Below are 26,715 nucleotides of genomic sequence, written 5' to 3'. Positions count from 1 at the left end.
CCAAATACAATGTCTCAAATAACATGTCTAAAAATAATAATTTTCAAATACCATGTCTCAAATACCATGTCTCAAATACCATGTCTTAAATACCATGTCTCAAATACCATGTCTTAAATACCATGTCTCAAATGCCATGTCTCAACGACTGTTATGTCTCAAGTACCACGTTACAACTTGTCCTGATATTCGTTTCTTAACTTCCATGTCTCAGCCTTGATGTCTCATAAATTCTAAGTCTCAGCTATCAAGTCTTTAACTATCATGTCTCAACTACCATGTCGCAGGGGGTCCTGTCTTAATTATCATATCTTAGCCATCGTGTCATAACTACTCTTAACTACCTTAGAGTAGAGCATATATTACGTTCAGTGTACGTATCTATATTTATGTACATCTATTAACAGCCAAGGTTAATATAGTGGAGACCTTACGTGTCAATATAAATTCGATCTGACACTGCCTCCACCTTTTCCTTTCAACATTTTATATTTAGATCCAATATCTCGCGGTGGTGGGGTTTCCTGGTCTGGGTCTGGAGGGGAACGACACAAGGCACACAATAGAAGCCTCTAAATACGTCTTCAGTTAGGACACTACCAGCTCTTTAATGGCGTATAACTTTCAATGGGCGAGACCAAGCTCTCTCTGTTGGGCCATGATACCTTTTTTGTTCTCCGAACGTTCGAGATCGATCGCTCTAGAAAGAGAGATTTTTCCCCCGTACCTTATTCAATACAAGAGTTTGGTGGTGCTGGATATATCGTACTAACTATTTAGAGACGTGTTTGTCTTGTGTACTTTGTATTTAGTTTGATAAAGATAAACTTTCCAGCCAAGTCGAAGCTGGGTTTTTAAATATTTCATATTTGGATTTAAAACAAAGTGACTTCAAGATTCAGAGATGTAAGACAAACGTAGACTATCTAGGTTATGTAGGCCTATTTATTTGTGTATTTCTCAATTGAGCTACTTATAATGGAAATTAAAAAAAATCAACTGTAGTAACTTTTGTTTTTAGATGTATGTGTTAAAAGAAAAAAAAACACATGCCAAAATATTTATTACAAAGCTTTATTTATGTAATTTATCTCATTATTTTAATTATATGTGTAAACTCTCGTTATGGTTGTTGTATTACAGAAATAAATTAGTTAAAAAATAAACTACGAAACTTTTCTATGAGACATATTTTAGAAGGTGTTCATAGTTCAGTGTAAGCATGTTTTTAATGTATCGCATTTTAAGTAAATCATGCACATACTTCCAAATGAAATGTACAAAATATTTTGGTAAAAAAAAATATATAATTAAAATATAACGGCCAAAAAGCATTTTAAACAAAACATTTGAAAAACAGTGTAAGAAGATTTTCCCATTCCTTACAGTAGGTACAAGTAGTTACGTATTTATTTTTCCATAATAACAATTGGCTATCAACTATTCCACTTCAACTATTCAAGCAATTATGACTTTAATTTACATAATTCTCAATTGGAATCTTTTTTGTAAGGAATAAGCTTATTTAGATAAGAAAGTAAAAGACCTTTGGTTGAGTTAATTAATTCAAAATAGAGTTTAAATTTATGATAGACGGAATTAAATAAGTACACAATACAGCTATCGCCCTATATATACAATTAGAGACATTTATTTATAATAACGAAATATAACAAAGTATAAAAATATTTATTTTAAAAGTTTCAAGATCGTCGACTCTCGAGTTTCTGGGATGGACAAAGTCGTAAAGAACAAAATGATTCTATTATTAAGTTAGCGACATTGATTTAGATGACTTTGGCTTGCAGTGACGTGAACAGTAAAGCGAGCTAAAGTGATTATTTTAGCGGCAGAAAAGTTTCTGAAGTTGAACATTCTGACATTGTCCAGCTGTAAATGACCACATTCAAGACCTGGGGCGGCGTGCTCCTGGTCAGTGTGTCCTTTTTGATAATCGCAGACGCCCAGACACTTAATAATCCAGTGAGTACAATTTTTTTTCTTTTTTGTTCAGAATTTTAACCTATAAAGGTTTTATAGTTTCTTTAGTGAAGAAAAATAATTTGTTGGTTCATTCTCTCTGTCGTTCCCTTTCATTCTCTTTTTGTCTCTTTCTCAATCTTGTTCTCTTTCTCTGTCTCTTTCACTGTCTTGTTCTCTCTCTCTCTGTCTCTTTCTCTGTATTGTTCTCTATCTCTGTCTCTTTCTCTGTATTGTTCTCTCTCTCTGTCTCTTTCTCTGTATTGTTCTCTCTCTCTGTCTCTTTCTCTGTATTGTTCTCTCTCTCTGTCTCTTTCTCTGTATTGTTCTCTCTCTCTCTGTCTCTTTCTCTGTATTGTTCTCTCTCTCTGTCTCTTTCTCTGTATTGTCCTCTCTCTCTGTCTCTTTCTCTGTATTGTTCTCTCTCTCTATCTCTTTATCAATCTTGTTCTCTCTCTCTGTCTTTTTCTCTGTATTGTTCTCTCTCTCTCTCTCTGTCTCTTTCTCTGTCTTGTTCTCTATCTCTGTCTCTTTCTCTGTCTTGTTCTCTCTCTCTCTCTGTCTTTTTCTCTGTCTTGTTCTCTCTCTCTCTGTCTTTTTCTCTGTATTGTTCTCTCTCTCTCTCTCTGTCTCTTTCTCTGTCTTGTTCTCTCTCTGTCTCTTTCACTGTCTTGTTCTCTCTCTCTCTCTCTGTCTCTTTCTCTGTCTTGTTCTATCTCTCTGTCTCTTTCTCAGTCTTGTTCTCTCTCTCTGTCTCTTTCTCTGTATTGTTCTCTCTCTCTGTCTCTTTCTGTCTTTTTCTCTCTCTCTCTGTCTCTTTCTCTGTCTTGTTCTCTATCTCTGTCTCTTTCTCTAGCTTGTATTCTATCTTGTTCTCTATCTCTGTCTCTTTCTTTGTCTTGTTCTCTCTCTCTCTGTCTCTTTCTCTATCTTGTTCTCTCTCTCTGTCTCTTTCTGTCTTTTTCTCTCTCTCTCTGTCTCTTTCTCTGTATTGTTCTCTCTCTCTGTCTCTTTCTCTGTATTGTTCTCTCTCTCTGTCTCTTTCTGTCTTTTTCTCTCTCTCTCTGTCTCTTTCTCTGTCTTGTTCTCTCTCTCTGTCTCTTTCTCTATCTTGTTTTCTATCTTGTTCTCTATCTCTGTCTCTTTCTCTGTCTCTTTCTCTGTCTTGTTTTCTATCTCTGTCTCTTTCTCTATCTCTGTCACTTTCTCTGTCTCTTTCTCTGTCTCTTTCTCTGTCTCTTTCTCTGTCTTGTTCTCTCTCTCTCTGTCTCTTTCTCTGTATTGTTCTCTCTCTCTGTCTCTTTCTCTGTCTTGTTCTCTATCTCTGTCTCTTTCTCTGTCTTGTTCTCTATCTCTGTCTCTTTCTCTGTCTTGTTCTCTATCTCTGTCTCTTTCTCTGTCTTTTTCTCTCTCTCTGTCTCTTTATCTGTCTCTTTCTCTGTCTTGTTCTCTATCACTGTCTCTTTCTCTGTCTCTTTCTCTGTCTTGTTCTCTATCTCTGTCTCTTTCTTTGTCTCTTTCTCTGTCTTGTTCTCTATCACTGTCTCTTTCTCTGTCTCTTTCTCTGTCTTGTTCTCTATCTCTGTCTCTTTATCTGTCTCTTTCTCTGTCTTGTTCTCTATCACTGTCTCTTTCTCTGTCTCTTTCTCTGTCTTGTTCTCTATCACTGTCTCTTTCTCTGTCTCTTTCTCTGTCTCTTTCTCTGTCTTGTTCTCTATCTCTGTCTCTTTCTCAGTCTTGTTCTCTATCTCTGTCTCTTTCTCTGTCTTGTTCTCTATCTCTGTCTCTTTCTCTGTCTTTTTCTCTCTCTCTGTCTCTTTATCTGTCTCTTTCTCTGTCTTGTTCTCTATCACTGTCTCTTTCTCTGTCTCTTTCTCTGTCTTGTTCTCTATCTCTGTCTCTTTCTTTGTCTCTTTCTCTGTCTTGTTCTCTATCACTGTCTCTTTCTCTGTCTCTTTCTCTGTCTTGTTCTCTATCTCTGTCTCTTTATCTGTCTCTTTCTCTGTCTTGTTCTCTATCACTGTCTCTTTCTCTGTCTCTTTCTCTGTCTTGTTCTCTATCACTGTCTCTTTCTCTGTCTCTTTCTCTGTCTCTTTCTCTGTCTTGTTCTCTATCTCTGTCTCTTTCTCAGTCTTGTTCTCTATCTCTGTCTCTTTCTCTGTCTTGTTCTCTATCTCTGTCTCTTTCTCTATCTTGTTCTTTCTCTCTGTCTCTTTCTTTATGTCTCGTTCTTTCTCTTTTCTTTCTCTCTTTCTGAATCGTTCTTTCTCTTTCTCTCGCTCTTTCTTTGTCTCGTTTTCTCTTTTTCTCCCTCTCTCTTACTTTCTGTTTCGTTCTCTCTCTCTCTCTTATTCACCCTCTTACTTTTCCTCTCGCTCTTTTCTCTCCCTTTTTTCTCTTTTTCCCCTCTCTCTCTCTCTCTTTATACTCCCTGATTCTTTCTTTATTTTCTATTTAATAATAGGTCGAGAAATCGTGCAACTGTTTTAAAAGCTGCTTATGAAAGAGAAAAAACAACTAAACTAAATTAAATTCAAAAATTTTCTACTTAAAATCTGGAGACGATTTAAGATTCTTTTTTTAAAATTATTAATACCAATGTTTTACTTTCATAGCACAACTAGATGAAGTTCTTTCAACTTTTTTGTTTTGTTTACTAATCATCAAAGACAACGCTTTATGAATTATCTGTTTTGATTCTACTTTCTTTCCACATCTAGCAAATCACTCCTTTCACCAGGCCTTATAATATTCACGAGGACACCATTGTGGAAACACAGATTGTTGAAGTAAGCCTCTCTCTGTCATTTCTCACACAGCCACTCGTTTTACATAAGAAAATAAACTCTCATTTCCTGTTGCTTTTTTTTATATGACTGTTTTATACTTACTTGCAGAGCAAAGAAGGAAAAAAAACTGGGTACTTTTAAAGTCATCACCTTTAATTTTACACACTTTTAAAATTCACCGTCTAAATATTGAGAGGCGGGGTGGCTTATAGGGTAAAGCGCTTAGGGGTCCCGATTTTGAATCCTGATGACGACTGGGATTTTTATTTCGGGATCTTTAGGCGCTGAGTCCACCCAGCACTAATGGGTAACTGACATTAGTTGGGGAAAAGTAAAGGCGGATGGTTGTTGTGCTGGCCACATGACACCCTCGTTAACCGTAGGCCACAGAAACAGATGACCTTAACATCATTTGCCCTATAGACCACAAGGTCTGAAAGCAGAAATTTAAAAAAAAATAAAATATTGTAATGTACATTATACTATTGGTGACAATTACGTATAAGCCAAATATACCATTTCAGGTTGTATGTACTAACCCAGGAGACGCTTGTCTGTGTAACCTGAAATACACGGACCCGTTGGGTGGACCATTCACTGTATGGAAGAAAACATCCTTGTCCAGTAAGTATACCCAAAAAAAAATGCATGTGCCTAATAAGAAGCAATGCTAACAATATCATGTAAACATGATTATTATTCTTCGGCCTAGTTCCTCGGCTGTTCTGTAAAGAATATTACCTTAAAAATTAATAACAGAATTAAAAAAAAAATAGAGAGTCGAATTGTCATTTTCTTTACATTTGACATTTTCTTTACATTTGACATTTTCTTTACATTGGACATTTTCTTTACATTGGACATGTTCTTTACATTGGACATGTTCTTTACATTGGACATTTTCTTTACATTGGACATTTTCTTTACATTGGACATTTTCTTTTGGGCAGAATTCTACGTTTACTATACTGGAGTTGCCCAAGGAGGCAAGTTGTCATTTAAAAACAACCCAACTTACTTTCTGACCATCGAGTGCAGGAATGAATTGGGCACCAACACGTCAGAAGTCGTTCTGGAGATAGATATTCAGCAAAATCAGGCACCAGTCATCACCAACATAAAGTATCCACGAGGTCAGAGAAATATATATATTTGTGTATATATATATATATATATAATATATGTATATAATTAAAAATTACCTTTTTAAAAAAAATCAAAGTGTTACGCTATATTCTCCGAATAAGTGCGAAGGGTTCCGCAAATAAGTAAAAAGTTTGGGAAACACTGTATTTAAGAGCGACTTTACCAATCTTTTGTTTAATCTAAATAAATGGTTTTGAATTATTTTTTTTAAACCTAAATATTGCAATAATCATAAAAGTCTCATTCTTGAACTACGGATGTAGGCTGATCACAATCTATTCCAAGTCATGGTAACTTCTCGGTTTTTCTATGTTTTATTTTACTCCACTGAGTGTTTTACAGATTCAATAGTCCTGGATGCTATGAGGCCTTACGTCCCTGGAGATAACTTTTACCAGGTGACGGCCACGGATGCAGAGAGCGACGCCCTGACCTTCTCCATTACGACCAATCCAAGCGTTAACTACTTCACAATAGACGCCAGTAAGTAACAGCTTCTCCAAGCTTTGTCTTACTTGATCCGTGTACTCGGGGAAGCCTTTAAACGTATAAATCATTTCTATCCAGTTTGATTAAGAAATGCAATAATCAATCCATTGAAAATTCATATGTTGTTATAATCATGCTAATTAGCTATAACAGAAAAAAAAGTGACTTGGGAGAATTTAAGTCATGCAAGAATAGATACACATCATATGAGACGTAGTCTTTTTTTTTAAATAACGTCTGTATTACATAAGATATGAAATTATAATTGAGATCTAAATCGGTGTATCATATCCGTTCATTATCGCTAACAAACAAAAGTACATATAATATGCAAAACACAACATAATAAATACCTCCAAAGATACTGGCATCCTAGACTGGGTGTGATTATATTCGCAAGAGCGAGTTACTGTAAATACTCTTTCTTCGCTAGTTTCATTTGAGTATTGAACGACTTGCATAAATCAACTAAAAAAAACAACAACAACAAATGACTTAGAAAAAGTTCAAGTATTTAATTTAAATCTTACATATTGAACTTCTTATCTTCTTTTTTGAAGAAGCATCTGTAATGTTTAAGTAAAAATAAGTCCCATGATATTTTGGTCGTACTCTATCTAAGAAGAAACTATAAAAAGAAAAGAATTTTGCTGTTTAGCTATAGCTTGCAGTGGTTTTAAATAATTGCAGTAATTGAGGCTGTTCTTTTTTTTTTATCAAGGTGAAGGCTACATCAACATAGCCAAAGACTTGAGGTCAGCCACGGTCAAGAACATACTTATCACAGCGTCTGTAACTGATGGGGTCAACATCGTCAACAACTTTGAGATCGCAGTGAATTTAACATGTAAGTTCTCTTCTATGTAGCGTGAATTGGTTGGTCATTTTAAAAAGAGCAAAACTACAGCGAGTCGATACTATTCCAGTCATGTACTTTACTAATAGAAGTGACTTAATAGAAGTGACTTAATAGAAGTGACTTAATAGAGGTGACCTAATAGAAGTGACTTAATAGAAGTGACTTAATAGAAGTGACTTAATAGAAGTGACTTAATAGAGGTGACCTAATAGAAGTGACTTAATAGAGGTGACTTAATAGAAGTGACTTAATAGAGGTGACCTAATAGAAGTGACTTAATAGAAGTGACTTAATAGAAGTGACTTAATAGAGGTGACCTAATAGAAGTGACTTAATAGAAGTGACTTAATAGAAGTGACTTAATAGAAGTGACTTAATAGAAGTGACTTAGATTTCAAGATTGTGTTCCCTTTTATTTCCGAGACTTTCTCTAAAGTTTCTTTCAATGTTAATCGCTCTGGCTAAGCCTAGGTCTGCGGGCCTGTCCAGTAGTGCAATACGTCAGTTCGAACCTGCTGCCAACAACGTATAATGAAGGCGCGGCGGATCGGTTCCACGTGTTTTTGTGATTGTACTGCCCCTATGTTGGAGATTAATATGCTGTCGTCTGGTAAAAATCTCCCACACCCAACGTCATCTGAGTTTTAGTGAACTCAAGCCTGATAAAATAAAACGAGACTATAGAAAAAAATAGATAACTATAAATTATAATCTTCCATGTTCATAAGCTCTCTACTAGCAGAGTGGTTTTCGTGTGGCTTGAGAAGTCTGAGAAGCCTTGAGCCATGAGTTCAAATTTAGGTCGATTTCTCCTTTTTTTTTCATTTTTTATTGTTAGTCTACATCTATTACAAATTAAATTACATGACTGATCCAAACTAATTGATACAAATACGATTAATATAAGCTTTGTTTTTTTTAAAAGTATTTTTTTAAAATATTTCTGGTTACATTTGTGTCCAGCTTTAAACACCAGACCATCAATTACCAATCTACCAGCAACTGTCAAGTTTCCAGAGACAACGCCAGCAGGGACAACGCTTATAACCTTGACCCTACAGGACCCGTAAGCTAGGCACTTGACTATTTCTTTTAAACCATCCTTTTCAACAGACCAGATATGTAGGTCATACATTATCATCTTAAGAAAAATGTTAAAAATGGTGGCGGCTGGGCTTTTTATGTCTTTGATTTTTACAAGCTTTAAACTGTATCTGACGGCCAAAAGTTGACCAAGATTATGTAAGGCCAACACAGCAGTCTCCAGTCACTGCTTTCCTTGTTTCAGTGTTTTAAAATAAGCGTTACTGTCATATCGTGACCGATTGTCATAGAAGATTTGAACACTGACCTTCAACGTGACAACCTGTAGGGATTAAGAACAATAGCTCATTGCCAGGTCACATGTCTGTACGAGGAAAGAAAACTGAGGATGTAGAGCCCCTCTGCTAGGGTAATAAGCCAGCCCTTCTGCTAAGGGAATAAGCCAGCCCCTCTGCTGGAGGAATAAGCCAGCCCCTCTGCTAGGGGAATAAGCCAGCCCCTCTGCTAGGGAAATAAGCCAGCCCCTCTGCTGGGGGAATAAGCCAGCCCCTCTGCTAGGGTAATAAGCCAGCCCCTCTGCTAGGGTAATAAGCCAGTGTTTATATCAGAACGAAATCTGATGCTAAAATCAGGGGTCAGAAACCATGACAAGAAAATCCACTTTTTATTTGGTTTTAATTACAACTTTACTTCAAAGACATTGACCTACACTTACTTACCAATTATTGAAGCTAATGTTCATCACAGTACTTGGACACTTGTTTTAGATGCTATGTTTCTTTCAGATTGTTACATCCTAGACCAAACCTTTTACATGAAAACATGTTGAAAATTGAAAACAAATTGTGTCGAATGAAATCATTAGAACGTCACTCGCGTTATGCATACCAGTCCAAACTTCTTACATTTTATTCTTCCCAGTTTAAAGTAGCGCTGTTTTCCTCTCGTATCTCCGAGCATCTCTTTTTTTCTTATAACTCTCTAGCGTATCGTGTTGTGATAAGGACCTCAACACGTTTTCCATTATTCTACATAAACTGTTTTCTCTCTTTAAATTATTTTACTCATTTTTTTTCCAATTTTAAAACAAGTTATTTTAATAAAAGATCCTCAAACTTTAACATGTTAAAGACATGTTTTATGAATAATGTAGTAAATGAGTTCTATTATACCATGACTTTAGCTAGCGAAGGTGTTTTCTATTTTTAAAAACCACGTTGACGACTATTGCCAGTATTGCTTGTCTATTAATAATTTTCAGATATTTATTATCTAAATATTGCATGGAGTATTATATTCTGTCTCATCCATAGGGACATATTCGACGCAACTCTGGTGCCGACTTGTTCTGTGGTACCTAATGGGGAAGAGTACAAGTTTACCTACGAGTCTGGAAGTAAGTATAGTATTACCTAGCAATAAGCATTTCTTACTGCGACATTTTTTTGATAGCAATTAAGATGATAGTGTATTTCTTAATTACCTTTATTGCTGAATTTGTATGGGTATGTTATGTACTCTGTGTGTATTTAATGTATAATCTTTTTTTTTTGGTTTATTTCTTGGTAGCAAGAAAACTGAAGTTAACAACCTTGGTGAATACACAGATCACTTTACCTTTGGATTACGAGAGTTATAATCAGTACAAGATTACATGCGTATTTAGTGATGGATTTCTGTAAGTGTAACTTCGCCTTCACCTATCCTTTAGTCTGTCGGACCGTTGGGTGGCCACACAAGATCCGCTAATCGTCTATCTCCATTCCTCTCTGTTCTTTGCCTTGGCAAGTATTTCATTCACTAACAGGACTGTCCATTCTTGGATGTTGTCTGTCTTCCTCTCCTTCTGCTTGGTACTGTTCCTTGAAGGAAGGTCTTTGCGAGCCCTTGAGGACTTTGTGATGTAGCCATAGAGTTTGAGTTTACGCTTTTTTTTACATTGGTTTGCAGGTGATTAAGGGGTCTGATTGCTGCTATTATTCCTGTTTCTAATCTCTTCAGTCGTGATGAAGTCTTTGTAAGTGACACCTAAGATTTAGAGAGTGGAACTATTGTTAACCAAAGACTCTGTAGGATAAGATTTTAGTACTGTTACTATATTATGTTACATGGCTACTGAGGCAAGGATATCGAATTTCCCCTCCAAAAACAAAAAAATCTACGAAGTAGGAATTCGGGATTTTAATGATACATTCAAATTGAAACAATAATTTGTGATTCGTTTAAATTGTCAGTCCTTCCAGTAAATGTCTCTAGCCCAAGACTTCTGCGGGCAGGCCGGCAGAGTTCAAACTCAGGACCATCGTGGCGCGATCTAGAGCGCAAAGCTCACGACCCGTAATTTATCTATGTCTTAGCGATGAGGGGTTTTAGTTCGATAATGAGAGTGGCAGAGTTTTATGGAGTATAGTTTACGTGGTGGGTCCACGCAGGTCGTTGTGCTGTGGAAGCTATTTGCACTTGGCTCCGTCTCCGCTGATGAAGATTAAAACCTAGATCCTGATTAATTCCAGACTCTATATTGTTGAGAAGTGTATTAGGTATTCTCCTTACAGTCAAACAAAATGAATGACCATCATTTGTGTACACACTTTCACATTTGTCTAGAGATGTGCAGAAAAAGTTACAAAAAAAAAAGTGCCTAGAAACATTTCTTTATTTTTGCAGAGACTCTCAGAATGACACCCTGACCTTGAACGTTGAGAATGTGAACGAGGCTCCGACCTTTGATGAAACTATTTACTACTGTGACCTGTATGAGAGCGGGGTCAGTACGTTTCTTTTTTAAATGTTCTATTATTTCTTGGATCTAAAAAAACACACACACACTCAATCGAGTTTTTTTTAAATTGATGTGTGTGTGTGTGTGTTTATTGAAAATCAACCACTACAAAAGTTGAACTAAATAGCAACATTGGTTACTTTGAACTAGAGTGGGAAGATGTAGAGCAGCCATGTTTTTCAAAAACCTTTAAATAACCACCCTCTATCATTCTCTATGAAATCTCTTTCTTTGTTCTATTGCTCTCTCTCTCTCTCTCTCCCTCTCTCTCTCCCTCTCTCTCACTTTATATAGATTGACTACTTATAAAATGTAAACGATACTTGATATAGATAATAGTAAATTTTATCCTTATGCCTGGAAAGTTCATAGGAATTTTAGAATTTTCCAAACATCTTCAAACTTCCTATTAAATGGAAGGCTCGGTAACCGAGTGATAAATCACACGCTTCCGAACAAGGAGTCCCGGGTTCTCATCCTTGCATTTTTGGGGGGGATCTTTAGGGCGCCTCTGAGTGATGTCAACCCATCTTTAACGGATACCGAAAATTACATCATGTGTCTTATAAATAGCAAGGTTTGAAAAGGGCGCTTAACTTATAACATTAATTCAAGACTGTAAAAAAATATCATCTGACTTAAGTGTTCTTTTTATCTGCCAACAGCCAGGCGTATCTACGTGTGATCTGGACGCTGTCATCATCGACCCTGATGGAGATACAATATCCACCATTGGATTTCTTACTAGTAATAACAACAACAGATTTAGGTGGGTCCATAAGTTTAGATAAGTCTATGGATTAGTATGAGATGATACGTTTAGGTAATCGTAGGACTGTCTATGGATTAGTATGAGATGATACGTTTAGGTACTCGTAGCACTTGACTGTCTATGGATTAGTATGCGATGATACGTTTAGGTAATCGTAGGACTGTCTATGGATTAGTGTGAGATGATACGTTTAGGTACTCGTAGGACTTGAGATATCATCTATTCCTTCATTTACGTCGAAGGGGTACTGTGACATTTCTCGTAAACAAATCATTCTTGGAGCGATCCAATGAAACAGCCAGCCGGCCTTGTGCTGGCTAAATAGCTATTTCTAAATATGAAAATATACTCTTTGGTTTGTGTAACAAAGGAGAAGCCAATATTTAAGTAAAAAAATAAAGTTCCTCTTTCAGACCCTGAGGAAAAATCAGGAGCCGGCGACCATTAGGCAATTTGCAGCACTGAGTGCTACAACTTGGCAGAGCCGTCGACGCCCCTGACCCCAAACTGTATCACCATTTGTTGTTCTTTTGGATACATCAGCTGTATAGAAATAACAATATATGATACTAATCAGTAATTAATTAAGCTAATGAGTATTACAAAACTTTTGAAAAACAAAGCATTTTTGGTTATTACATAAGGCTGTAAGCATATAGTATGTCAAAGTAGTAAACAAGCAATACAGTAGTAAGTAATAAAATTGAAAGCATAACACCATGCTTTAACTTACAACAGAGAAACAAAAACTCATTGTAAATAGACACCTCAGTGACATGTGACATGAAAGTGCTAAATTTGTTTAAATTTTTTTTTTACTTTTTTTTTAAATTCAGTACTGAAGAGATTACCTTGCCAACAACACATAAGACACTAACATAAGTTTACTGTTTACACAACAGTTCACGTTAAAATTGTTCATAAACTGTCCCAAACTTGGCGATCACTGGGTTATCCATTGTCCTTTGTTGTAGACGAACGAAGTTTTTGGGATTCTTTCGGAAGGATCTGTCATTATTGCCTATGGAAGCCCAAAGGTTCCAAGCAATATAAATGTTTTTGTTGGAGCGATTGAATTCCTGAAACTGTTCTTATGTACCACAAAGCGGGCTAATCAACACACAAAATTGTTCATGTACATCACTCAGTCATAAGTCCAACGACATTGTATACAGGCTGAACTCTATGACAGCTTCCCAAATCACTAGTAGAGAAGCCTCCACAAGTTAACAGACCGGTACCGGTTTCCAGATGTGAACTTGTCGTCAACCCAAGATTGAGGACACACAGCATTGCAGTGAGCTCATGAGGAACTTAGAGGACTAGATATAATCTAAGATTAATTATGCATAGCACCATGCTTTAACTTACAACAGAGAAAAAAAAATTCATTGTAAATAAACACCTCAGTGACATGTCACATGAAAGTAATACTTTTTTTTTTTTTTTTTTTTGACATAAAATTGATTTATTTCAATGACATTGATCTTACAATTGTGTCTAAATTAATATACACTCGCTAAAAAAATAAAGTAAATGCAAGTCAAAAAAAAGTTCAGAGTGATTTGTGAATACAGCAATGGAATGAAATGAGGAATCAAGTGACACTGTCTGACAATGTGAACAAAGTCAAGCTTCATCACATTTTCTAGAAGCCTAATCAATTTTAGCCACAAGGTTTTCATTTCAACAACCGTATATCAATTTTGGCTTAAAGTTGATTTCTCCATATTGACTTTTTCACCTAGTCACTCCTTTAGTCAGACAGTGAGGCAGCGTTTCACAAATATGAACAGCCATTTAAAAAATAAATACATCAAATGCTTACAGATTCTAAAACAGATATGCATTCAGGGCTGGGTTTAGGTAAGTGGAGGCCCCTACACTTTTTCAAAAACTTTAATAAACATCTAAAAAAAATTACTAATATCTAAATGCATGCTATACTGTAATGGAAAGTCAGCAATTTTAATTAAATTAAAATTTCCTTCAACTGTAAGATTTAAAGTACTGTTGGTAAAAATGCGAACAAATTATTTTTTTTAAAGCTGCTGACTCATATGATTTTTTTTCCTTGATTGTAAAGGCCCCTTTCTTGTGGAGACCTCTGGGCAGTAGCTCCGGCTGCCCTTCCTTAGATTCGGCCCAGTATGCATTCATATATGAAATATAAATAATCTTTAGACTAGTTTTGATTACTTAAATGTACACAATATTAAGTTACATATTTGTATTCTTAAACAATTGTTATGCACAAGCTCATTTTAAATGCATCAAATGTATATATGTATAATCAAATATTACAGCATTTCAATATATAGACTGTTCCATCAACTATACACAAAAGGATATGTATATAAAGATATCTTTATTACATTAATCAAGATACACGAATCACTGACTCTAAATGTATAAAAAATTGTTATAATATTCTAGTAAATAAACTTTGTGATATTTTTTTTTTTGACAATATATAAGCCACTTGATGTATAAACAAATAACATTAAAGCTTATAGTGACATCAACAAATGTACAAATATAGTGTACTGCTGGACACAACATACATTGAGCCTTGCTACTAACCATGGAAGGCCTGGACACAACTTAGAGTCAGCCATACTATACTGACCATTCTAAGACTTATAGCCAGAAGTGATAATGGCTATAACCCTTCCCCTACCTATTTATAAAATGCTTCCAACTGCCTCTCAAATAGCCTCTGACTACAGGCTTAACTCTTGACCTTGGCTCAGGCCTAACTCTTGACCTTGGCTCAGGCCTAACTCTTGACCTTGGCTCAGATATTGGGTACAGCCAAACTGTTATCACTGACATGAAATACTGAAAGCCAAGCAGCTGGATCACATACCAGTAAGCTTAGGGCAGCAGGGACCCCTAGCCTTCATTGGCTACCCACCTAGGAGAAGGAAAACTCCAAGCTCTGCTGCCTTGCTGCTATACCCAAACATGTGAAAGGCTTCAACCCTGAGGAAACATCAGGAAGAGCTGGTGACTCTCAGGCAGCTTGCAGCTTATTCCAAACTATATGGCACTTGCTATTCCTTTGAACAAATCCGCTGTCAAGTGGTGGGGGTGTGGGGGAGGGGGGGGGGAGGGGGAAGCTGCTGTGTGAGCAATATCATTCTGACCATAGCTAATGCCCAGACATTCATCGCATTTCTGTGAGATGAACCATAGTCATTTTGTGACTACATTAAGCCATAGGTCATGCTTATTTCTTTTGTATTTAATCTCCATTGGAGAATTGGACCAAAATATTGGGCAAGTGTTTTTTAAATTGTTTTTTAGTAAAGCACCAAGCATCATCCTTCCTGTGTGTTCCTCATGAAACATAGGGCCTCAAAGCACCAAGCATCATCTTTCCTTTGTGTGAAAGTAATACATGACTTATTAATTTATTAGAATACAGTCAATTTATAATTATTTGCTGTTTCTGGATCTCTTATATTTACAAAAATACAACTTAATTTAGGTATTAATAAAAAATGTAACATAATAAAAAGATGTTCAGTAATAAAGTTCCTTTCAAACATAAAAAACATGTTTTTTGTACTTATTATTGTAAGCCAAATTAAATTGCGTATAAATCATGAATATATACAAATATAAAAATATATATCGCAAATGTAACACAAAACTATGTGCTAGTAACCTCCCCTTAGAAACAGTATATATGTAATTCTAGCGCAACCATTATTCACCTAATCCTTACAACTCTTCAAGTATCTATGGAAGTGCATGTCCAAATAACAAATACGAAATATATAGTCATGTTTTAAAAAATTAGTTTCGTTAGTATAACTTGGGCATTTAAAAACTGTAATAAAAATGGCTGTGTCTTCGATTCAGAAGATTAAGGCTGAATGCATCGATACACATGACCACACAAACCCAGATACAACCTGTATATTATGATTGCTTTGAAACACATGAACACACATACCCAGAAGCAACCTGAATTTTTGCCAAATTCGATGTAGGCAAAGCCGTTGACCGCTGAAGTCTATTTAAGTTTTCATTTCGGCTTCTGGGTCTGTCTTCTAAAAAAGATTTTCTTTTGGACATCAAATGTGTGTCCCGCGACATCCAACTATCCAACTGTTTCTTGTAGAGGCCGTCCGCTGCTGTTCTAAACCAGAGAGGGAAAAATGGCGCCTGTGTCTATCTTATCCATCTTTGGGGAGGGGGGGGGCGCGGCATATGCGTCGCCTTCCTCACTTTATCCCCCCCCCCCCCAAAAAAAAAAAACAAAAAAAAAAACACTGAGATGAATGCCTGGGTTTTAGCAATTTTTTTTTTATTATTATAGCTTTTATATAGCGCTACTTTCATGCTTATAGCATGCTAAGAGCGCTTTTGGTCCAATCTCATTAGTGGACCAGTGTGGGGGAGGGGGTATCTAGGAGTTGGTTTTTAGGCGCTCAGTAAACACAACTCTGCCCGAGTCGGGTGTCGATCCTCGAGCCCCCTTCTAGGTAGCCAAGCAAAGCCAAGTTCAATCGCACTTGGCCTCTCGGCCACGCTTCCCAATGACCGGAACGATGTCGCCAAAAAAACAGCTGTTCCCCTCTCACTACACAGTTCATCTATCCACAAGAACAATGCTGTTATTGTTATCCCCCACGCGTGAAATCTGTGCGACTCAGCGCAGCTGTAAGACAAAACTCTCGATAAGCTTAGGATGTGCTATTACAACATGGAATGGGTTGCCTGGGTCAGCCAGGAAAACCAGTGACTTGGCAGAATTTAGGTCATTGGTTAATATGCATGACTAAATGCATGACGCGTAGGACGTAATCATCATCTTTTTTGAAGTAACGTCTGTATCATATAAGATCAGATTTGTTAGAAATGAAGGTCTCAAGTCTAAACGGATGTGTTTGCTTACCCTTTGCACAGATACTGTTTTGTTATCAGTAGCCTTGAAGAGTCACTCCTGTTCTCCTCTCACACAGTTCTCTTATTGTTTTCAACTTTGCGAAATAAATCCTTAAAGAAACCGTGAAACAAACTATTTATTTCAAAATAAGGTCAGGATGAAATGACCTTTATATTTGAAGACATTTAACTCTATGATAAGTTTAGTTTGAGACTTGTATGAAGAAAACTGTATCTTAATCCTTTACGGGACGAAGAGGTAGAGTTGTAAAGCGCTAAGCCTCTTAACCGTGGCGTCTGACCTATGTTGGGAAAGTGAAGGCGCTCCCCCACGACAACTTCTTTTACCGTCGGTCATAGAAACAGATGAACTTGATATCCTCTTCCCCAAGGATCTCAAGGACTAGAACCGGTTCATATACCTTTTTTAACGAGTCCTAAAGTGTTGACTGACCCTCCTGTTAAGGCCTCCGCGCGGTGTTGGTTCTTTGAAATATAACTAGTGTAGATCTACGTCTGACTGGAAGTAACACTGAACTAAAACTACTTCAGTAACACCAGCGAAAGTCGACGCTGATGTTGGTCTACAAATATATTTAATAATCAAGAAGGGAATCGTCCGATGTCAGCTATGTCCGTAAATACGTATATCTTTTCTACTACTCTACAAGAAGCGTCTTCTTTGTAGCGTCACTTAGAGTGTTCTTATTTTTTAAAGATCTATCACGTCACTTGTCACTAAGTAAAACTTTCCCCTTATTCCCGAAACAAATAACTAAATCCTAATCATGTCATAACACTCCATAACTTGCTTTGAAACCCTTGTTTCTCTCTCTGGTTCCAGATATGACCGGTCTACGACCACCATCACATTCAACGTGGACTACGACGTTGACCTGGCTGCCATGCCTACCAATGTCAACTTGACCCTCCAGGCCGTGGATATCTACGGGGCCTCCAGCACTGTACCGGTGTATGTGAAAATTAGTGATGTCAACGACAACACCTGCACTTTTGGGGCCACGTCGGTAAGTGAAGATATCATATGTGTTACAGGTTAATCTGAACTGCTGTGGATTTGGAAACTTGTACCAACAAACATGTGCCTCGGTAAACGACTATGGATCACCTCATGGAAATGTGATGAATGCCTGGGCCTTAACAATAGTCGGAGCGATGTCTCCCAAACAGCAGCTCCGCTGCTCACTTCACAGCTTACACAGCTCATCTTTTCAAAAGAACAAGTGCTGATACAGTTTGGGATCAGACCCATCGCAGGCTCTGCCAGCAGGGATAGGCAAACTATGCGTTGGTTGGGGGTCTCGCACAGGACTCTAATAATTTTTTGGTGAAAAAAGAAATTTGCTGAACATTGATCAAATCACAAATATGACAGAATTCTAGGGCTCGATATTATGTACTCCCTTAGTTCTAAGTCTATGATTCAATGTTTATACACGAATGTTTAGATCAGTGTTTCCCAAAGTGGGGTACGCCTACCCCTAAGATTAAGGAAAGACTTTGGAGGGGGTACGCGTTGCACCTCATTTTTATAGTACCCATTTGTTATGTCAATTCTTCTCATAGATTCAAGGCGAGGGGTACTCCGCGTTACACAAATTATACAAGGGTACACTTTAGTCAAAAAGTTTGGGAAACACTGGTTTAGATCCTCTTGTTAGACTACATATGTTAGAAGAACATTGCTTTTTTTTCTTTTTGGGGAAATATCGAAACATTATTTATAGTCTGGTGATCATGTCTTGTCCGTGAAGCAATCTCTCGCTATCGTTACTTGACAAATTGAACTTATTCGTTTATTTAGATCTAGATACTGGACGGTTTATGATTCATTGAACATTTTTTCGATCTTCAATTTTTTTGGTTTTTCTATTTGATTTGGTGCCACACTATTCACTTCCCCTAACGCCTCCAAGGCCGCCCCTCCCGCCAGGGTGAACTGCAAGCTGCCTAAGGGTTGCCAGCTCCTGATTTTTCCTCTTGGTTGACTCCCGAAGCCTTTCCCATGTTTTGGTATAGCTGCAAGGCACCAGAAGTTTGAATTTAGAATGGACCTCATTAACCAATCGTAAACAAACAACATTTAGCCACGTAATAATATTGATAAAATAACGGAAAAAAAACTATTACGTGATAGCCATTGTGTATTATGTCATTTGTATAGAAGAGATAGAGAATCACGTGGCTAAATGTTGTTTGTTTACGATTGGTTAATGAGGTCCATTTTCCTTCTGTTAGGTGGATAGCCAGGCAGGGCTAACACGCCCCTATGACACGAAGCTGTCTGGTTGAGTTGCCAGTTATTTGCCACGTTAATGTTCCGTTGGGCCCAATATCTGTGCCACACGTGAAGGCCAGGGTTTGTTTTAACAAGTCTTCCATTAAACACTTGGCTACTTACTTGGGGCACCCGAGTACGAATCTCGATGTAGACCAGGAATTTTCAAATTTGGTTTAGCTGAATTGTGCCGATTAAGGGCTCAGTAGCATCAAGAAAACCTCATAGCACCACCTACCCACGTATCCATAGTAAAACATAAATGGCTTATTAGCTAAGTAGAGTTTCATGCTACTATCATGAAAGTCTTTGGTTTGATCCCCTGACTGCTCAATTTAGTTTTTAAAAAAATCAATCATATGGAAAGGAAAATTTAAAATTTGAATAACATTTTAAAACGATCCATTTCATTAACATTAAATCTAAAAACATAACAAAAAAAAAAACAACAACAAAAAAAGTAAAAACCAAAGCATTCATGAAGCAAGACGTGGGCAAATTAGGCAAATTAGACAAACAACTAGAGCGACGTGTTTGGAAAGGGGGACCTCGAGAAGACTTTAAAAAATACAAAAGTTGGATCAAATCTCAAACATAGCAGAACTCTATGGCTTTAGGTCTGCTAGCCTCGTTCTCAAACATAGCAGAACTCTATGGCTTTAGGTCTGCTAGCCTCGTTCTCAAACATAGCAGAACTCTATGGCTTTGGGTCTGCTAGCCTCGTTCTCAAACATAGCAGAACTCTATGGCTTTATTTCTGCTTCAGAGACAACATTATTGCCTTTTTTCGGCTTGTTAGTCTACCTATAGAAGAAGACCTTGTTGCTTCCTAATGGTGTAAATGTCGAGGCATTATATTGAGCCTGGCGCACCAATACTCAAAGGATAAGCGGAGGAAGGGAGTTGCTTGTGTTTTCATTACATATGGCTACTCGTTAGCTACCGCCCCGTTTGGCATCTTTATCCTTGTATACTCAGAATGAAGAAGATACACAAGTTTCTTCCCAATCACTGATACTGTCGGTTATTTCTTCATTAAGACTTACATCGTAAAGGTGTTGTTGTTTTTAAATAATGTTCGTGATTTTCATTTTTTTAAATTTATGTTGTAACTATTTCTTTTGGGGCTGCAGAATTCACTTTGCATAGGGCCTCCAGTTACGTAGAGCCGGCCCTGCAAGGTTCACTTTAATAAATCAATATAATTAGAAACTATAGGTCACAATCAAATTCTTAATGAAATAAATTGTTGAGTACTTGTATAATTTATGGGTTTAAAATGTGTGCATTGCGAAGTTATTAGCAGGTCCTTGGATGCAACAGGGGGATTCAAATCAATATAAGAATAAATTATCGATCACAATCAGATTCTTAAACTTAGAGCATGAATAGTTTTTTTTTTTGTTTTTGTTTAAATAAAAAAGAGTATATATTTTCTTTAAACAGACCAATACCTTCAAAGCTGACCAAGGGACTAATCTAGGCAGTCTAGGAAATTTTATCGCTGTGGACAATGATCTGACCTCTCCCAACAATCTCGTGTCCTATGAGGTCATCTCGGCACTGCCTGCTGACTCAACCAACTACATAGCTGCTTACTCGGACGGATCCCTGGCTTATATAGGTCAGTTGCGTTACAAAATGTCACATGATACACTTGTTATTGGGTGCGAACGGTGTAGAGCATGTAACAAAAACATAGAGAGAATGGAATCCGGTTTTCAATTAACTCTTTCTCTCCGTAATTATTTTTCAGCGTTTTGAAGGAATCCTTTATTTTGCTCATTACTATTTCACTACCCTGTTATGATTAGTCTTCAATGGCTTTGTTGTTTGTTATCGGAAAATGTTGTATTTGGTATAGAATTAAAGGGAAATGCCTGCTCTTTTTATGCAAAGTCAAATTCAAAAAATTAAACATTAATTTAATATAATGGGCTCAAATCAACGATGGTATAGTCGATTAGGAGAGAAAGAGTTAAAGAAATCATTTTGGCTATTTATAATTATGCTCTATAGATGCATACATCATTAATCATAACCGCGTATTTTTAATGTTTTTTCCCAGGACTGATTCCTGAGACCAATCACGGAAAGAGTTACAGTTTGATTGTAAGGTGCAAAGATGGCGGTTCCCCTCCCCGTACAGCCCAGGGCACCATCGTGCTGACGTACCAGACGACAACCACAACGACCACAACCACGACCACAACTACCACGACAACCACCCCGACAACCACCACCGCAACCACTACCACCGCCAAAAGCAACATCTTCGACAACGAGGCCTTCGTGGCCGTCTTCGCCATCCTGATGTCCTTGCTGGTGCTGGGTCTCCTGGTGGGGCTCTATTTCCTGCTGCGATTCTGTGGGCTGTGCGGAGGTGCAGGGGCCGCCGCAGGTGCAGGGGGCGCAGGAGGATCCGGCTTGGGCAATTTGTGTGGACCAAATAACGGCTGCAACAATTTCTGTTGTCCCAAGTAAGACAATTTTTTTTATGTAGTTTTTCATATAGCAGACCTCTAACTCTGATATATTGGATAGAATGAATTGAACAGTTCAATAAATCCAGTTCAATGTTAGGTCAAAAATATTTTCCTACGTGAGAGTCTAAGTCTGTAACGTGTGGCTGAGGGGGAAAACAGATTATCTAGAAAACAAAGGGCTAGAGTTCGAATTCTAACTGGAGCAGAGTTGTGTTTGCTTAGAGCCTGAAGGCAGCTAGATCTTGATTCTCAAATACGCTCTCTCTCTCTCTCTCTCTCTCTCTCTCTCTGTCTCTCTCTGTTCCATATATAATAATATAAGTCCTTATGACTGACTCACTATACATATTGGCTTATGAAATATATTGGGTCAAAATTTAACCGCTGTGATTTTGATCCTGTTATGAAAATTATATGCTGTATCGGTTGTGTTTCTTATGTTTACATGTGCTTTGTAACTCGTCCGTAAGAATGTGTTCACGAAACGTTAGAAATGTTGTGTAGTCAGTCAGTGTATTCAAGCCATACTAAGCGGACATGGTTTTCGACTCTGTTATCATTATGTTCACAACAGATCCATCGCCAACATTTCTTAGCTTTTCCTAAGTTTCACGTGGGAGAATTAGTGAGTCAGTCATAAGGACTTATATTATTATATATAGAATATATAGAGAGAGACTACAACTGATAGCACGTAAAAGTGTTTGTGACTGCTCTAAATTAGGGTTTCAAACCTAGCGCATTGCATTACGGCAGTGATGCCCAAACTACGGCCCGAGGGCCAGATCCGGCCCGCGACGTGTTTCCATCCGGCCCGCCGAAATATCAGAACAAAGAGTAGAACTTTTTTTTAAAAGTTTAATTTTTTCCCCCTACGTTAGGCTTGGAACTTTGATGGATTTCATTTAAATCTAGTGTTTCTTTTATTTTTTTGGCGACAAAAGTTGACAGTTATTTTTGGTTCTTAGATAATTTCGCTGCTTTCTTGAGCTGGCCAGGTCCTTGACATCTTGTGTATGCAACATATGGCATCATTACTGCATCCTTTTGGAACCAATGCGAATGGTACCATACCTTTTAATATTTGTGCGTCAAAGAAACGAAACGTAGACTCTGAATGTAGAAACTTCCAGGACTAGATAGATATTTGCATTTTTTTCGAATATGATAATAAGCCAACATGTTTGATTTATACTGAAAACATCTCGATGGCTAGGAGGAAGAGGAAGGGAGATAAGATGCACCCCTGTCTCACACCTGTCTCGATGCTAGCAGTGATGAAAGAAATCTGTCCTGAAAAGAAGAATGCAGTTGAAACCGTCAGACTTTCTCGCATGACAATTGCAAGGCGAGTGGAAGATATGGTACAAATCTCCATTCAAAACTAAATGAAGCAGATTTTGAAATGTTTTCAATTGCCGCTGAGGAGTGCTCAGACAGTTCTGCAAATGAAAGTGATTGACTTACAAAGCTAGACATCCCTGCTTGAGAAATTTCGAGCGATCCAAGCAATTGTTTTCTATGCGTTGTTACCTGCAGTAACGCTTGAGATTTCAGAAAACAAACGTTTTAAAAGCACTGAATAGAGTAGGGCTACACAAACATTGTCAGTTATAAAACAGATATAAACCCTTAGTACGTAATCGCTTGACGGGTGTAAGTAGAGCCACGGGTTGGTAATAAACTATTTTAAATGGTTTATTCTCCATTTCATGTTTTTTTCTTCTTTTCATTGTTGTGGCCCGCGACACGAGTTTTGGAAATTAAATGGCCCGCAGACCGAATAAGGTTGGGCATCACTGCATTACGGGTATCTTGTCTCTCTCTCTCTCTCTCTCTCTCTCTCTCTCTCTCTATATATATATATATATATATATATATATATATATATATATATATATATATATATATATATGTGTGTGTGTGTGTGTGTGTGTGTGTATATATAAATTGGGTCGTCATGTAATTATCTGCAATTATTTGAGAATATATTTCTCTTACTATTATTACAATACATTTTCTAATTATTAAAATTAATTTTTATTTTTCTCTTAGGAAAGAGGTCGAGCCTGTGGATGATTAGTAAGTAGATTGAACTTATTCTCTCTGATATCTATTTTAACTTTACTCTCGTCAAGAAGGGAGTGTGACGTAAGCAAGTAGGCAATAAGTACATCAGCTGATCAATCTTTTGTAAGAGCGATTATTTTGCTCTTAATTGATAAGTAATATATAATGGGAAAAAAAGAAACATTAAAAAATAAATAAATATATATATTTTTCGTATCTTTTTGGCTAATTATGTCTGAGTTTGAGTAGAACAAAAAAAAAAAAGCAACCTGAAATAATAAAAGATGAAGTTAAAACGCAATCTCTCTTGCGTGTACATGAAACCTGTCAAACTTATTTTTATGCTTGTTAAATAAATAGTTCCATTTACTTTTCCAAATTATTCTAACTAGTGCTGATTGTTTAAGAATAAAATAATTCTCACTAGAGAATGAATGTAATGGTCTTCTTAATAAAAATAATTGATACTACCATGATCAACTGCCTTTCTTACCAACAGTTTCAACCATGAGGTACGAACTAACGACAAGTACAGGGATGCTTATTGGAAGACTGGTGAGATGACATTTTGTTAGTTTTATGGGAAAAAGTTTTTCTTTTAAGCACCATATTTTTTGTCAAACTTCATTAATATTTAGACTTTTTTATTATTATAAATAATACTAATCCTTACCCTTTTACCCTTTGTTTACGTACATTTTAAAATTGATGTTAAATAGGTCCTCAGCAGCTGAAACTTAGTAAGATAGCACCTTATGCATGGGACATAGGTCATAGGCCATGCTTTGGTTACCAAGCTTATATATATATATATATATATATATATATAATAGAAAGAGCCTCTGGTAGGGTGTCTGGAACAAATAGCAATACATTTAGCCTCTCCCTCTCCCCAGTCTCGGTTCAAAATGAAACTTTAATCAATTACTCATTGCAATGACACACGAATAAAAAACAACAACAACAACAATTGGTTAGTCAATTAGTCATAAATAATTGTTTTGTTTTATATGGAAATGGAAAATTTATTAAGCGAGAGAAAAGCCTTATGAAAAGAAAAATCGCTAAAAAAATGTGAAATTAACACAAGACCATAGAACAGCTGTTCTCAACCTTTTATGCTCGGCGACCCTTTTTTACAATCCCCCACTTAGCCGCGACCCCCCCCCCCCCCGCACACACACACAGCAATAGAAGAATAGACAATAACAATCCATTTTTTCAATGGTCTTTGGAGACCCCTGGCAAATCGTCAATCGACCCCCAAAGGGGTCGCGAACCACAGGTTGAAAACCTCGAAGGAGCCCCACACAAGCGAGCTGGTGGTTCTTCTATCTCTGCCTGGCGGCGGGGGGGGGGGCAGGAGCAGGGGCAAGAAAGTAAAAAATACTGGCCAACACTCCAAGACCAAAAGTCTAAAAATCCTCCCATGTGAAGTGTCACCGTAGAATGCCGACCATGTCCTCCAAAACTGCTCTCTTTACTAAGAGGCCCGTAGAAGACACTGTCCCCAAAACAGCCCAATAGAAAGAAAACTATATGGAGAGCTCCCTGATTTTGAAACCACTGCGCAGTTCATCTCATATATTGGTCTAGTCATATGAACACTCCAACATAACAATGAGAACGCAGAAGAAGAAATAGACAAGTTAAAAGTCAAAAGAAGGAGCTTACTAATATATTTTTTTTCATTCACCCACTTCTGAGTTTTATGTTTTTCTTGATTTCCACCTATTTTACCAACCAGACGCTGATAAATGTTAATTTGTACTTACAGGGGATCACTACGAAACCGGTACAGGCTACAACCCAGAGGGCGACAGCTACGCTAAACCTTTAGAGGGCGGCTTCAGGCGGCTAGCATTGCCACCACCTAGAACCACAAACTTCTGACCGCCTTGAGTTATTTAATAATGAACCCAATTTACACCCTGTTATCCCCGTCTTCCAAAAATATATACGTTGTCCGTATGGACTACAGAGAAAATGGGACAAAGCTCAACATCGCTATTAACAAGCATATTTCACTTCTTCAAGAAATACAGAAATAAACTGGATCACGGACTTAATGTCAGCTTTGTACATTTAAATATTGTAGTAGATCTTCGTGAACTAATAAGTGAAAGACGATTCGGAAGATCGATTCGGAAGATCAATTCGGCAGATCAATTCGAAAGATTGGAAGCTTGTAGACTTGTACATCATTGTTTCAATTTTTTATTTACAAATACTATATACATATTTATATACTGAAGGCCAAGTTTTATTGTACATTTTATTTTAAAGTTTAATTTATATTTTGTCATTTCTAAGTCGTTGAAGTATATATTTTTTCTGTATCTGTAAATTTAAACTTTTTTTAAATTGTAAAACTTTCTCATATTTATAAAATAGTGTGTGTTCAAAGATTTGTGAGTGCTATTTAAAGAGAAAGAGAGAACTAGAGAGTGCGAATGAAAATAGATGGACAGAGAGAGAGAGAGAGACAAAGAGAGATAAAGAGAGAGAGAGAGAGACAGAGAGACAAAGAGAGGGAGAGAAAGAGAGAGAGAGAGACAGAGACAAAGGGAGATAAAGACACAGAGAGAGACAGTAAGAGAGAAACAGAGAGAAACAGAGAGAGACAAAGAGAGACAGAGAGACAAAGAGAGAGACAGAGAGAGAGACAGAGAGAGAAAGAGAGAGAGAGAGAGAAAGAGAGAGAGAGAGACAGAGAGACAAAGAGAGAGACAGAGAGAGAGAGAGAGACAGAGAGACAAAGAGAGAGAAAAAGTGAAAGAGAATTAGAGAGTATGAAGGAAAATAGTTGGAGAGAGAGAGACAGAGAGAGAGAGACAAAAAGAGAGAGAAACGAAGAGAGAGAGAAAGATAAAGAGACAGTGAGAGACAGACAGTGAGAGAGTTTGATGATCTATAAATATATATACCTTGAATACATTTCAGTGCATTAATTGACAACATATATAAACAAAATGTTTTTTTACTTGTATACATGTCGGAGTCCACTGTCTCATTGTACTTCAGTTTGTAGTTCAGCAGACCAACAGAACCTATCTGTGCTAATAGAACATTTTATTTGGAAATAAACCATCACAAAATA

The 26,715-nt window shown here is 37.1% G+C and overlaps 1 protein-coding gene across 2 annotated transcripts; it reads left to right on the top strand.

The window, feature by feature from the left end:
• The first annotated feature begins 625 nt into the window (after positions 1–625).
• Positions 626–26,715, top strand: LOC106076075 (cadherin-6-like). Of its 2 annotated transcripts, none has more exons than XM_056016303.1 (18): positions 626–906; positions 1,809–1,983; positions 4,701–4,769; positions 5,294–5,393; positions 5,720–5,902; positions 6,258–6,398; positions 7,126–7,251; positions 8,227–8,329; positions 9,621–9,703; positions 9,877–9,985; positions 10,975–11,074; positions 11,755–11,858; positions 17,605–17,788; positions 20,506–20,683; positions 21,128–21,539; positions 23,601–23,627; positions 24,115–24,170; positions 25,393–26,715. In XM_056016303.1, exons 2-18 carry the CDS (start codon positions 1,897–1,899, stop codon positions 25,506–25,508), a joined length of 2,178 nt encoding a protein of 725 aa, XP_055872278.1. In that variant the 5' UTR covers positions 626–906; positions 1,809–1,896; the 3' UTR covers positions 25,509–26,715. The 2 variants fall into 2 exon arrangements, with proteins under 2 accessions (XP_055872278.1, XP_055872277.1); XM_056016302.1 differs by having other exon boundaries at positions 1,702–1,983.

This window comes from Biomphalaria glabrata, chromosome 17 (genome assembly GCF_947242115.1).
Source record: "Biomphalaria glabrata chromosome 17, xgBioGlab47.1, whole genome shotgun sequence".
Lineage (NCBI taxonomy): Eukaryota > Metazoa > Mollusca > Gastropoda > Planorbidae > Biomphalaria > Biomphalaria glabrata.
The sequence above is the reverse complement of the archived record's forward strand: the minus strand, read 5'-3'. Positions and strand labels throughout refer to the sequence as shown.

What these genes read in the sequence shown, in the direction of transcription:
- LOC106076075 (XM_056016303.1), top strand. Translation starts at nt 1,897, where the DNA reads ATGACCACATTCAAGACCTGGGGCGGCGTGCTCCTGGTCAGTGTGTCC. An exon ending in GATCGCAGTGAATTTAACAT is followed by an intron (nt 7,252 to 8,226) that starts GTAAGTTCTCTT and finishes ATTTGTGTCCAG; the next exon opens with CTTTAAACACCAGACCATCA. An exon ending in AACAATTTCTGTTGTCCCAA is followed by an intron (nt 21,540 to 23,600) that starts GTAAGACAATTT and finishes TTTTTCTCTTAG; the next exon opens with GAAAGAGGTCGAGCCTGTGG.